Raw genomic sequence first — 14,506 nt, forward strand, 5'->3', positions numbered from 1 at the left:
ACTGTGTCTCTCTCTCACTAGGCCAAAGCAAGTGTTTGGATATAGGGGTGAAGGACTGGGGCCAATCATTCACCGGAGAAACCTTGCCTTAGCTGTGCTTGTGGCCTCTGAAGCACCACCCAGTCCTGCACCCCTTCCTACTCAGTAGACTCAGCAGCATCCTCTCTCCAGGGATCTGAGCTCACCAACCCAAGGAGAGGGCACTGGGCTGCCCAAAGCACACGCTTCTCCTCACCTTTCACCTTTCTTCCTCCCTACTCTCGAGAGCATTCTAATTGTCCCAGTCATTTCTCAGAGCCATAAAGATGGTCTTGTTCTTTCCATTGTGCAGGGGAAGCTAGAGATAGGCTTAACTGCCATGCAGACACATGAGGCAACATGGCAGGTGGGTCTCAGTGTAACCCCGGCTTACTGTGACCATGTCAACAATTACCAAGAACAATCTTACCACATTGAAGGCGTAAGTCACAAAACAATCCCACACCAGTTTAGAATTATGATTAATAGAATGGTTATTTATTTAAAGGGGAAAAAACTTACAGATCACCGTCCCAGACAACAGCCCTCTGCGCAATCAGAAAGGAGTCTAATTGCCAGAAGTGGAGCAGGAAGTAAGAAAGAGGAGGAGGGAAGATGCCGCTTTTTTAAAGAGAGAGACCACGCCCCAATGGGCTGGTATCTCAGCGGCTATTGGCTGGAGGAGCGGAAGGACCTCCCACAACACCTCCCCCTTTTGTTTAAGTAAGAGAGTTATAAACCTACTACAAAATTATATACAATAAGTACAAATATCCTATTCTAACTAGCTTAGGTCTTATATAATAAATAGCTTGGCCAAGTCATGAGAGGAAAGTAACTACTTTTATATAGTCTTCAACCCCATAGAAGATCTGAAAAGGGAAATAATGTTACCTGGGTAATTAGGAAGTTCAGTAAAACAACTTCCAAAACATGCAACAAATCACAGAGACAACTAGCTACCTGGGCAATCACCCAAGGTCACATTGAAGCAACCAACTTTGGCTAAGGCCTAACATAACTGACATACCATTTTCAAAGGCAAGAAACTTGTCAAAACTATCTTACCCTGTCTTGGCAGGATATGACAGTCCTGTTTTTTCCATTCATGGATCTTCTGTATCTCTGTCAGTGGTTGAGGTATGGGCATTTCTTTGCCCAAAGACCAGTTCAGCCAAAAAGAAAGGCTCCAGGTGGAGTGTCTTTTGTGCTCAACATTCTCTCGGGAAAAGATTGGTGCTGCCAGGAGCAATTGTGTCTCACTATCACGAAACTCTGAGTTAGATTAAAGGCCATTTTCTACAGCTCTTTGAAGAGGTTGAAGAGGGAGAAGGGGTGGGAGAGGACAAGGAGAGGGGGACAGTAGGAGTCAACCACTCAGACACCCAGCTACCCAGCCACCTAGCCAGCCTAGGAGTAAGAGTGAAAGATACAAGCCTCTTGCTAACCCCAAACGGCTCCCTTAATTAAGTGGCTTGGCTCTAGAGGGGGTCCAGGAGTCCACGGAAATGTCCCCAGATAGGACCCTGGGCAGTGGAGGAGAGGGTGCCTGAACTGGCCTTGTCCTGTAGTCAGACTGATCTTGAATATCTTGAATATTACCATAGAACTTTTGTCCAGCAACAGATAGAGATAGAGACAGAGACCCACATCAGAGTACTGGACTGAGCTCCCAAGGTCCAGTTGAAGAGCAGAAGGAGGGGAATATGAGCAAAGAAGTTGGGACCAGGAGGGGTTGGTTCACCCACTGAGACAGTGGGACTGATCTAATGGGAGCTCACCAAATCCAGCTGGACTGGGACTGAACGAGCATGTGATCAAACTGGACCCTCTGAATGTGGCTGACAATTGGGGCCGACTGAGAAGCCAATGATAAGGGCACTGGGATTTGTCTCTACTGCATGTACTGGCTTTTGGGGATCCTATTCTATTTGGATGCATACCTTCCTAAGCCTGGATGTAGGAGGAGGGCCTTGGACTTCCCACAGGGCAGGGTACCCTTCCTCTCTTAGGACTGGAGAGGGAGGGGAGGAGGATGAGTGGGGGAGTAGGAGGGAAGTGGGAGGAGGGGAGTAAGTAGAAATTTTGATTGATATTATTTATAAAATAATAATAAAATAAAATAAAAAATTAAGTAAGATACACAAAAGTAAGAAAAGGAAAAAGCCCAGAAGCAAAAGGTAGATGGGATAGTTTAAGAAAAGCTGACTGGAAACAAGCAAAGCTAAGGTTGGGCATTTATAAGAAAGAATAAGACTCCAGTGTGATTCATCTGGGAGCTGGGTGGTGGGCCTCCAAAAGGTCAAAGACCAATGAGAAACCAAACTAACCAAACAAACAAGCCAACAGCAACGGAGGCCATAGACTGTGCCATTGTGCAGTCTGCAGTCACAGCTCCTAAGGCTCTGAGACGAGGGTAGACAGGGCTTACAGCAGCCAGTAGGAGGCTTGGCCTCAGGGAGATGCATGCCTAGGTCTCCACAAGCTCATAAGGCAGGAGAGGAAGACAATACCAGGGCATGGAGTTCTAATAAGACCCTGACTGACAGGAGGCTCCTCCTCCAACAAATGGGTGGATCCTGAAGTTCCCTTCACAAGGAAACTGCAGGGGGCCCAGCGTCTGGAGCTAATTCTGCCCCAGGATCGTGCTTAAGTAGATGTGTCAAGGGACAGTGCACATCATGATGGCGACAGCAGTGCTCAAGCCATGTGTTTTGAACAGCACACAGAAGTGTCCATTTGTCTATCCTGCAAGACACAGAGCAGCTGCCACACACACGTGGATCCCAGTGCCCCCCAGCTTGGGAACTGCTGGCCCAGCTTTCAGCCAAGGAACCAGGGCCTTAAAGGGTAAGCTGGCCTCATCGCACCCCTTTGATCTCCTAAGGAGTTTTAGGTCTTTTTCCTTCTCGTTCTAATTTGTACTTATCAGTCAGTAAGTCAGCTCAGACAGGGCAGGGCAATAGAGGCAGAGGTGGTGGCAGCTGAGTCCCGCAGCCCAGCATCAGAGTAATAAAGGATACTCAGAAGGACCTAGGGAGTCTGAAAGCACCCGAAGTTCCCAGGATGCAGGGTTCAATGATGGCTATCTAGATAGCTACAGGATGCATGGCTACCCAGGCTGATAACAGGCAAACAAGATCCTGAGCTGTATACACCAGGTCCCGAGTATGTGATATGTCATGAACTTTGCATATATTATCAGATGTGTGTTTGCACATGTGTGTGCATGTATGTGTGTGAGTGTGTGTGTATTTCCATTAAATATAAGACAAGGACCAGGGATGCTAAAGTGCTTGTCAATATTCAGGAAGCCCTGAGTTCAACCCCCAGAATAAACTTGTGTGACATGAGGCTGTAATCCTAGGACCGGAAGGAGAAACACGAGGATCAGAAGTTTAAGCTGACTTCTGGATACTTAGTGATTTTGTGGTAAGCCTGGGCTACGTGAGGCCATCTCAAAAATAGATCGAAATAAAATAACAACAAAAGCAACCAATCAGCTAATCAATGCGTGTCTATATCAATTAAAACACCGCAGCTGTTTAGAACAAAGTGGGACTCACCTTTGACCTGACCCATCTTCTCCTGCCAGTAAAACCCTGTCCCCCGTTGTGGGTGCCTTTGTCTTGTGGCGGTCAGTCTGCTGTGTGCTTCTCATGTAATAGTAGACATACCCGTGCCCACCAGGCTGCAGGCACTGTTCTGAGTTTACATACAGACACGAAGACACCCATCTTGAATGCCACTGATTTTCCAAACCTCTTTTCTGCTTGATATGTATAGGAAGTTTTTCCCAAATGAGTACTTACAAACCTGTCTCCTCTTCTAAAAATTTATTCTCCAGTTTAAAAAGTAGCACCTACATCTGGTAAGAACTCCAGGGGGAGCGTGGCGAACAGACGGTAACATTTCCTGCCTGCTGGTTTCATTTGGCTTGAAGTACGTTTCCATTGTCTAGGTACCTCATTCGTGACTCTATATTTTTAACGTCTAAAAACCAGGATCGCCACCCCACTTCCTCACATCACACACCCTCATTACTTTGCTACTGTGATAAAACACCACGATCAAGGCAACTGTTAAAAGGAAGCATTTAATCGGGTTTACAGTTCCAGAGGGTGAGAGTCCGTGGTGGTAGCATGAAGCCATGAAGGCAGGAACAGCTGAGATCTCATATCTCAAAACCACAAGCAGAAGGCAGAGAACACACTAGGAATGACATTACTCTTTTGAAATCTCAAAGCCCACTCCCAGTGATACACCTCCTCCAACATACTTAACTATGTAAAGATGTGTTACACATATCCTGCAGAGTATTACTTTAACTGTGTAAAGGTGTGTTACATTTGTTTCTGTTAGAGAATATTACTTTAACTGTGTAAAGGTGTGTTACATTTGTTTATGTTAGAGAATATTATTTTAACTGTGTAAAGGTGTGTTACATTTGTTTATGTTAGAGAATATTACTTTAACTGTGTAAAGGTGTGTTACATTTGTTTATGTTAGAGAATATTACTTTAACTGTGTAAAGGTGTGTTACATTTGTTTATGTTAGAGAATATTTAACTATGTAAAGGTGTGGTACATTTGTTTATGTTGGAGAATATTATTTTAACTGTGTAAAGGTGTGTTATATTTGTTTATGTTAGAGAATATTTAACTGTGTAAAGGTTTGGTACATTTGTTTATGTTAGAATATTTAACTGTGTAAAGATAACACTGTTAAATTTGTTTCTGCTGCCTTTGTTAACAAGGTAAAGATGTGTTACATTTGCTTAACTATGTAAAGAGGTTGCATTTGTTTCACCTTGCCTGCCTAAGGCACCTGATTGGTCTAATAAAAAGCTGAATGACCAATAGCTAAGCAGGAGAGGGATAGGCGAGGCTAGCAGGCAGAGAGAATAAGTTGGAGGAGAAATTTAGGCTCAGAAGGAGAGAGAGGAGGAGAGAACGAGGCAGAAAGAGAAGGACATACCTGGGGCCAGAAGCCAGGCAGCTGCCAGCCGGCCAGATACAGAATAAAACATGAAAGAAAAAAAAAAAAGGAAAGGTAAAAAGCCCTGAGGCAAAACACAGATGAAGAGAAACAGGCTAAGTTATAAGAGCTAGTGGGACAAGCATAAGGCGTTCATAACTAGTAATAAGTCTCCAGGACATAATTTGGGAGTTGGTGACCCAAAAGAAAAAGCCTGGTACAGACCACACCTTATAATCCTTCCCAAACAGTTCCACCAGTTAGAGATCAAGTATTCAAACATATGAGCCCATCATTCAAGCCACCATTACACCCAAGTACAAAGAAAAACTTAAATACTGACCACCCTTTTTTTTTTTTTTGACAAGGTCTTATTATACAATCCTGGCTAGCCTGGAGCACACTATGAAGTCCAGGCTGATCTTGAACCCACCATGCACAGCCACATTCTTTTTAATAAAAGATTATTTTAAAATTATGTGTTTATGTACATATCTGTGTGTGCATGCGCACATGAGTGCAGGCGCCCACAGAGGCCAGGTGTCAGAGCTCCCGGAGCTAGGGTTAAAGGCAGTTGTTAGCTGACTGGCGTGGGTGCTGGGAAATGAACTTGGATCCTCTGGAAGAGCAATGGTTACTCCTAACCACTGCGACATCTCTTCAGCTACCACCACATTCCTTTTTGGATTGCGGCATGTTGAGTCACTGAGCAAATGCGGCATTCTGTAACCACTCCCCTTTGGCTAGGTTTCATTCAGATGGTTTTCTTCAGTGACAACAAAGGATGCAGCGAGCACCCCAATATCTACAGCTTCCCAAAAAGGATGCAGTGAGCACCACGATATCTACATATTTTCACAAAGGATGCAAGCATCCCAGTATCTACTGTTTCTACAGAGGCTGCAACAAGCACCCTGATACCTACATGTTTTCACAAAGGATGCAGCGAGGACCCTGATATCTACATATTCCTGTGTGTTTATTGGTCGCTGCTCAGTGGTCTCTGATAACTGACTTCTGCTTTCTCTCACCCTTGCAGCCCCTGAATTATAGTAGGTACATGCTACATGAAGCAAAGTCTACATCTCCTAGCATCCCTATGGCCATGTGATTATGTTCTAGTCAAGGGGATTTAGCAGCTTCAGGGGTGCGGCCTTAAAGGAAACAAGTACAGCTGGGTACAGTACTCTGAAGGGTGAGGCAGGAAGATCACAACAAAAACACAAACAACAAAAACCAAATTGAGGAGGGTAGCTATTTCCCCAAGTTTTTCCCAAGACCCAACCTGGGCTGCGGATGCTGGGCATTGCTCGCCACTGAGCAGGGAAGGCTCAGTTCCAGGAAACAGCACCCCTTTAGGCAGGCGTCCTCGAGTGAAGCCATGCTGTTATGTTCAGGAAGATACGTGCTTCTGCGGTGTCCCAGCCATTGTCATTTAGGTCTTCACAACAGCATTCAGTCCAATATCATAAATAAAACGAATGCTGTCAAACTTTCAGGTGACTCCAGCCTGTTTACTCTGTTCACCTCCCTTGTCAGGGGCTGCCTCCCGATCACCATCCCTGTCACCATGGGGCCCTCTTCCATTCCCACTGGTCTCTTTCACCCAGCTAACAGATTACTTTCTCCCTGTACTAAACTCTGAGATATCACATGTGGTTTCTGTCACACTAGGAATGCACATGTGTGTGTGCATGTGTCCCCTCATCTGAGTGTGCAGGTATGTGTCCCCTGAGTGTGTGTACATGTGTCCCCTCATCTGAGTATGTAGGCAGAACTAAGGTTCTTGCATGGGGCACTGGCTGCCTCCAGTTATACTGAATCACTCAGGCACATTGCTTATCCCAACTTGCCCGAGCTGCTGATGCGGGCTTCCTACCCACTTTGCTAGCCAGCTTGCCCATTTGCCAGGATGGAAAGCAGGGTACTTTGTGTTTTATCTTGAAACGCCCATCCCTGAGAGGAGCCCAGGGTCCTCAGCTCATCCTGGCAGTTGTGGGAATCACCACCTTTACAGCCGCACATGGTACCCATGTGAAGAACCAGAGAACAAAGGAAAACCTTGTGTACCCTGGGATGCTGCATCCAGAGACGAACTCAGCGACTCAACACACCTGCTTCTCTTCTTGTCATTAATTTCAACAACGCAGCTTACCACCTACTTGCATAGTGTTTATATTGTTTGGGCATCAGGAGTATCTAGAGGACACAAGGCATACAGCAGAAGTCCTGGGGACAAAGCTCAGGGGCAGTACACTTAGTTAGAATGTGCATGGATCTGAGACCAATCCCTAAACCACACACTCAGAGCATACAGGATGTGTGCAGGCTACATACAAGCACCCTATTTTATACAAGGGACCTGAGTGCCCAAAGATTTAGTTCAACTTTTTGTTGTTGTTGTTCCTAAGGGGCGAAGCTCCTTGTACAAAATTGAGGCTTCAAGGTCTGATAAGTTCTAATACAATCTTGATTTCGAGTTTTATGATTGCAGGGCCTATATGGACGTGTGCCAGGGAAAGGATTTCAAGGGCGTTGAGTGTTAAGCAGACCCAGGAGCCAGGGAGTAATGGCCAGGCTGGGCCTACCCGTGGGTAGCCACTCACACAGGGTCTGTTTTCGTGCCTCACCTGCTTCAGGAAAGGCATCTCAAGGGTACTGCTCTCTGCACGCCCAGCCCACCTGTCTGTCCAGTGTGAGCTTCTGCTGCCACCTCCTGGCAGAGTCTCTCAGGGACATGGCAGAGCCATTTCGTTTCAATGGCTGAGATTTAGGGGCTTTCTGGATCCCAGGGCTCTCGTTTCCTCTAGAACAAAAGGAAAGGCTATCCTGAGCACGCTGTTGTCCTAGGTGGGGCTGGAAACACTGTCTCTGCTTGGCTCTTCATGATGGCCCACCAGATACAGCTCTCTAGTCCTGTGTATCCTTGTTGAAGAGGAACAGACCTAACAGGTGGGCATGATTCGTCCTTGCTTCAGCCCTCCTGGAGGAAGGAAATCTTTGATTTGTGTGTTTCATGAAGAAAACTGAGCGCCAAAGCCCACGATCAGCTTCACCATACTAAAGGATTGCCTTGTCCTCCTAGCCACACACCCGCTGACATGGGTCTTGACCTTCCCTTGGTTTAGTTTTGAGTTCCTGCGGTCAAGACCCTTTCCTGCCCATAGCCTGCATCCGGCACTGGAGCTGAAAATGGGGAAAATATTCCATGTCCCTTGCTCAACAGAGTTGCCGGCCCATCCAGAACTCTTAAGTAACCCTTCTCTCTAGGCTCTGGTATGGAGGCTGTGAGCCACTGGACTCTGAAGAATCACCCATTCCCTGGACTGTACTAAGTCCCTGCCCAGTAAGTACCCTCAATCAAGGGTGCTCACTTCTGGAGGCAGGTCTCCCCCAGGAGAAGCCTGCAATTACTAACTGGCCCGACCTAGTCCTTGCATCTGGAGCAACTTTGAAGAGGCGCGGGGTACGATGAACTTGCTGTGGGATTGGTGGGAGCCTGTGTGGCGACTGCACGGTGGGTCAACTTTCTCCTCAGCCCTGCATTTCCTCCAGCAATTTACAGGGTAAAATTAGTGCCCCAGAGAAAGACACCAAAAGGAGACGGGCAACCACTCCCTCCTCTGAAGCAAAGCCTCAGCCCTGGGATATCCGGGATGCTGACTTTGATATGAACAGGTTTCAAGATGAGACCAGAGACCTGGTGTATTCTCAGGCAGGCCAGTTAATATTATTACATACATAAAATAAATAGTAAGTATGTGCTTACCCAATATTCTCAGAAACAGAAGGAACCATGAACCCGACTTTCCCCTTTGGCACAGCTCGTTCACTTATGTCAAGTACTGGCTGAATAGTCAGGAAGCCACACTCACATGACCCTTCAAGGCTCACCTGGCCCATCTCAGAGAAAGATGGTCCCACACGGTTAAAGCCAGTAAAGCATCCTTACATCATCTGGGATGAAAACCCCTAAGTGAACTGCACTACAAGAAAGGTGGAGGTCTCGTGGGATGCACGTCCGCTATTAACAGCCCAGGCCTCAACTCCGAGATGAGTGTGACTCTCAAGAGGACCCCTTCCTTCCTTCGCTTCCCTGGCAGGTTTCCTGTTATAGACCTATGCTGTTCTGAAGACAGACCATTGTGCCAGGAGAGAGGGAGCAAACTCTTGGCGATTCTGGTGCAGAAAGCGAATAACCTGGCTTCCACTGGTTCTCAGAGGCTGAAGTGCCACACAAGGACCTCGTGCACATGCCTGCATCTTGAGGAACTTGTGAAGACGCTGGTTTGTGAGTGCACAGCCTTCGTACACTGAGATTTCTTTCTCCCTCTGCATTTTGACTTAGTGCATGCTTATCACCTGACATGTTCTACCATTAACATGTAATATTTAACTCAGAGGGAGGAAACACAGTGTACTTTTATCTGGTGTAAGCCAAAACCACGTTTACAGGCTTAAAACTTTACTTCAGAACCAAGTGTGGTTTCAAAAATATGCAGAATACGGTATTCTACTTTTTTTTCTTAACTTGACAAAGAATGGACAGAAGGCAAAATGAAAAAAATTTATTTCCTGTTTTTATCCATGGTCAATACTGTCTTTTTTCTGATCAATATATGTCAAAAGACCTCTTGGCTGTTATTTCCATTTTAAACAACTGCAGTGTTTACAAGCTGCTTATAGTAATACTCACACACGCACAAACACGCACGCGCAAGGACACGTCATATCCTTATCTCTGGTTACTGAATGCCGTGAAGGCAATGACCTTTGAGAGCCCATGATCAGAAAAGGCAAAGCCACACTCCTCCCACGGGCCCACTCACCCGCAACTATTCCCAACATGCCCTCTCCCTGTCCTCATGCGGAACTCACTGCCAGGAGTGCACAGGGTTAACGTAACCAGTGTTGACAACTTACTGAACCTGTTGCTTAAAAAAAGCACATGCCAATACGACCCTCCCTGTTTCTGTTGTTCTGATTTCAGACTCAAGCTTCAAATACAGAGAATTCTGTCCAAAGACAAGCACACCAAACCCAAGAGTCATCTGGAGCAGCCATCACATCCTCCGTGGCCAGTGTGCAGGTGGCAGGGATTCATCCTCACTACCTGTCGGAGGACCTCTGCTCCTCCTATCGGTTCCAATGAATCATAATGAAGGGAGAGCCTATACAATAGGTGTGGCGTGACGTCAGAGCTGTGGGTAGCCTACATGGCCACCAGCTTGAGTTCCCCAGACACCTCTATGCTGAGTCCACAAAGTAGACATCAGGATGTTCAGCTTACAGGTGAGCGTCTGCCCCAGTGCAGAAAGAACAGCTGTTCCGAGGCAAGAAAGAAATCCTCAGCTCACGCATGGTGACTCCGGGGAGGTGCCTCATCACAAAACAGACCTCCGTATTCAAGCAAGGGTAGATCCTTCCGGACCTAGTTGATAACCACTCGCTTTCCAACTACAGCCTGTGAATAGGCAACGCGTTTCAACCGAGATGGCTTGGGTGTGCATCAACTAGATGATTGTGAAAGAGAAATGAAGAAAAGGGCTGGCTTTAAACACTTATTTTTAAAAATGCCTCCTATCCAACACATTAAAATTTATACCACCTAAACATACACTGCAGTATCTAATTTACCTCCTCTTGATCAGTAAAACTCAATATCCATCCAAGACTGCGACAGAAAATTCAAAGGCTATCAACAGGCTCCACGCACTGTTTGAGTCTCAACTGGTTTTGGAGTTACAGAAAATGCCTCTAGAAGGGACTGATCCTATCTGAACAGTACTGTCCCACAGGGAAAAGTTGAGTGGGTCTGTGTCCAAAGTGACTTTACACGACTATTAAAGATATGAGAAAGAATACTGATGACCTACAAATAAAAACCCAGAGATAAATCTGCTTGTATCAGTGAGGAAGTGTTTTAAATCTAAGAGCAATTAAACTGGACAGCAGTTTGTATTTAAGTAGCTAGTAAACAGAAATTCAAAGAGATCTCACACACCACCTTTTTCCCCGAGTTACATATTTAGAACAAAGGATGCTAGAAATTTAGCTAAAAAGAGAGATGATTTTAGGCACTGGGCAAACATTAGATACCCAGTTTTTGATGAATTGTTCAAGACAGCAACCCATCGTGTAAGTTCTAGGCTGAGGCATAAAGGTGCTGGCAGGAAACGGGGCAGAATTTACATAGGCAATGTGTCCCTTGCTCAAGTGTGAGCTGTGTTTTCTATTTTGATAGGAGATAGAAATATAAACTAATCTCCAAAGTGTTCATAGTGAGTTATGTTTCCTACAAGATTGCATATGCACTGTTTGACAGTCAGTACCCAGAGTCACTCTCTAGGTGTCTTTCAAGAGAGAAATATTGTTTGCTATCTTCTCGTTCAAAGACTGGAATTATCATCAATATACTTGAAAAAAAAATTTTCAAAACACCTCCAATCTAATGGACCTTTATTCCCTGCTAGCGGAGACAGAGTCAGAAGACTGAACTCTTGCTCCCTCTCCCTCACCTCGAAAGTAATTACTGTCTTCTTGTAAAGTCCCCCCCTCCCCCATCACCACCCTCCCCAGTCCCAAATGCAGCATCACTGCATGGTAATCTAGACTCACGGACAAAAAAGTAAAGCTCCTTAGCAAAAAGTCTTATCAGCTCCTGAAAATGGTGTAGAAAGGGAGGCCCCAGTTTAGGGACACAAAATAGACTTTGTTTTTGTCACTGAAGATGAAATCAAGGCCATTCCAGGATTGTCCTCTCAAAGTGGGGCGAGATAAGAAAGTCAGGGACTTCACTCATACGGTTGTATCTAAAGGAAATCGAAAGTTAATTACTTGCAAAATTAGTTAAAAGCACTGAAGTATGCTGGAATTTTGTACTTTAGTGAGAAGAAAGGCTGGGCAGAAAATCTAAAATACTAGCTTGCTATCCAGGTGGATACTGGGAAGAAAAAAAAAACTATAATAAATTAAATCTTAAAACACAAATCTTCAATTATCACTATCTCCTGCTGAAATTAGAAAAGTGGTTTTAAGGTCACCAGTTTTAGATTATAAAACTAAAAACAAGACTTCTCTTGGGTTCCTAATTTATAAATTTAATAAAGTTATATGGTGACAACATCTTATTTCAAGAAAAATGTCCAACTTTCTCAAATCAATGTACATGTTCCATACAGGACCCCATCTTACATATGGAATCCTACTTTCAGAGCATGTAATACCTAACAGTTATGAGGGGGATCAGGCATAAATACAATTCTGACCTTTGGCCAAACCACCTAAAGTTCATCTTCTGATGCTTTCTCTGTGGCAAGACGGATCGTCTCCCCTTTAGATTGCACACCCTCCACGTCTCCACCTAGGAAAAGATCAAGCCCATTTTTGAACAGGGAACACACAAGTATCTGGGAGCACAATTTCGCTGGGAAGTTTTCAACACAGACAGACAGACTGGATTTCCAGCTTCAGAAAGATCACCACTACTGAACATACCGTACAGCAAGGATCTGCGCACACGAGCTAACAGAATAGAGCAACAGGAGCAGGAAAATACACTCGAAAGTAGTCAATTTAGAAATAGAAAGGGCTCCTTTTGAAAAGGTTCAATTAAGTCATTTGACAAATATTTTAAACAATAAAGTTTGCAAAGTTTGAAGTCTATGGAAATGTCAGTACAAGGCACATTGGGTTCTGAATGACCACTGATTTTTAAAATAACAAGGAGAAAAACCAACAGGGTTAGAAGCACAGGTGTGGAGAGACGCCTCCCGGCTGCTGTCAGCTCTCACCCTATCTCCTGTACCGTTAGGACACTTGTGACCAGGAGCCTAGTCAGTGGGGACAACAGCTCTCTCCTCTCAGCTCCCACAGAAGCCCCTGAGTTAACTGGCCAGGGCCACACTGTGGAGTGGTCACAGTTCAGCTGGATGACAGGCTTCTTCCTGCCGTCTGTCCATGGGGAGACAGATGGCGGCTCCCAGGTGCTCAGGAGACGGGGCAATTTTCTTTGGAGTTTAAAACAAAGGGGATTTGAAAGCATTTAGAAAATGCTTAAAGTTGCAGTGAAATTAAACTGCAGCTCGCACGCAGCCGCACGTTAACCAAGGTACATACTTCCCTGAACACATGCTCCTAAAAAAAACCAACAGAATTATGAGACAACATATGAATCAAGTCAACTTCACAGTTATAAATATTTTAAATGACAGGTATACACTATAAATTACAGGAAATAAATTCAAGTAATAGAAAAAACACAGAGGCAGCAAAGTGCAGATCTGCTGAGACGGCAGGACAAGAACGGCGCCACATAGACCATTTTGTTTGAAAAAATTTTACTTGAGAAACCGAACTTCATGTGAATGACTTCAAGAGCTAGGAACTCTTCAAATAAAAGGCAAATCCTTTCTGTAAGTTCCTGGGCCTTCATCTTCTTGCAAAGCAAAAGCATGTTCCAGAAGCAACTCCACAGAGCCTGCCACCAGCTGGGAGGAGCGCGCGGCACACGTCAGACGCGACAGGGCAGCTGGTGGTGGCGCTCGCCAGGCCGAACCTCTGGTCACCAGCTCCGGGAAACATCAGGGATGAAGCTATGTGTGTGTCTCCAGAGTCCAGCACACTAACAGGAAGGGGACAGCAGCTCCTGCTGGCTATGTGTCAGGAAAGGGAGGGGCTAATCCTGAAGGCAATTTAAATAATGGTATTTTATTTTTATATATAAATAAATGTTCTGAGAAATCTCAGATTTAGTGCATTGCTGTAAAAAATTAGTGCAGTTTTTTTTCATTAAAGTTTTTAGCTTTCAAGGAATAAGGTAAACCTACCACTATCCATCATCTTCCTCACTGTACATTAAACTTTCATACTGTTAGGTGTCGAACCCAAAGTTCCCACATGGATCTGTTTGTAAAAATCATGGTCAATGGATTTCATTTTCTACGACAAAAACCATGGCAACTGTTTTTGGCAATGAAATTAGAAAAATATGAGCTCAGAGTTAGAGACAAGAGTCTGTGGGTTAAAGCATAAATGCATAGAGAGCCTTTCACAGACAGGCCCCAACAGAATTTTGCTTTTCATGCAGCTAACTTAAAAAAATATTTCAGCTTTATTTGGGGATGGAGACAGCGACAGGAGTCGGGTTGGAGGCGCTTAACCAAGCCGCTGTTCAAGTCTCTGCTGTGAAGGGCAGGCGGTCCCTGCAGGTGAACTTCGGCAACCGTACTTTCTCAGCCAGAGAAAGGAGCGCAGGGGTGCAGCACAGGCTCACACTTCGGCCCCCAGTTCTAGCACCCCAGTTTCAATCACAGTCACGTATTTATCGTCAATCTGGACCAGGAGCACTGTCTTGTCGATGTGGGACCTTGTACCTGGGTCTCTGCTGCAAGGCACCCATCGGTGAATCACCTGGTAATCAGAACAAAACGAGCAGTTAGGCCTTGAAGGCGCCGTACACTCAGCCCCCAGGGCAGCTCTGTATGGACTCAAGCAGACACAGCCCAAACC

At 45.3% G+C, this 14,506-nt stretch overlaps 1 protein-coding gene across 6 annotated transcripts in view; it reads right to left on the bottom strand.

Moving 5' to 3' along the window:
* Positions 1-9,549: 9,549 nt before the first annotated feature.
* Pcnx1 (pecanex 1) overlaps positions 9,550-14,506 on the bottom strand; it is a 143,251-nt gene continuing 138,294 nt past the window's right edge. For all 6 annotated transcript variants that reach the window (XM_041657903.1, XM_041657902.1, XM_041657901.1 and 3 more), the window contains one exon: positions 9,550-14,407. In XM_041657903.1, the coding sequence (XP_041513837.1) occupies positions 14,267-14,407 (141 nt within the window). In that variant the 3' untranslated portion in view covers positions 9,550-14,266. The remainder of the gene's footprint in view (positions 14,408-14,506) is intronic.

The sequence above is a fragment of the Microtus oregoni genome, unplaced genomic scaffold (genome assembly GCF_018167655.1).
Source record: "Microtus oregoni isolate MIOR12 unplaced genomic scaffold, Mior012 000009F_ref0000495, whole genome shotgun sequence".
In the NCBI taxonomy this organism is placed as follows: domain Eukaryota; kingdom Metazoa; phylum Chordata; class Mammalia; order Rodentia; family Cricetidae; genus Microtus; species Microtus oregoni.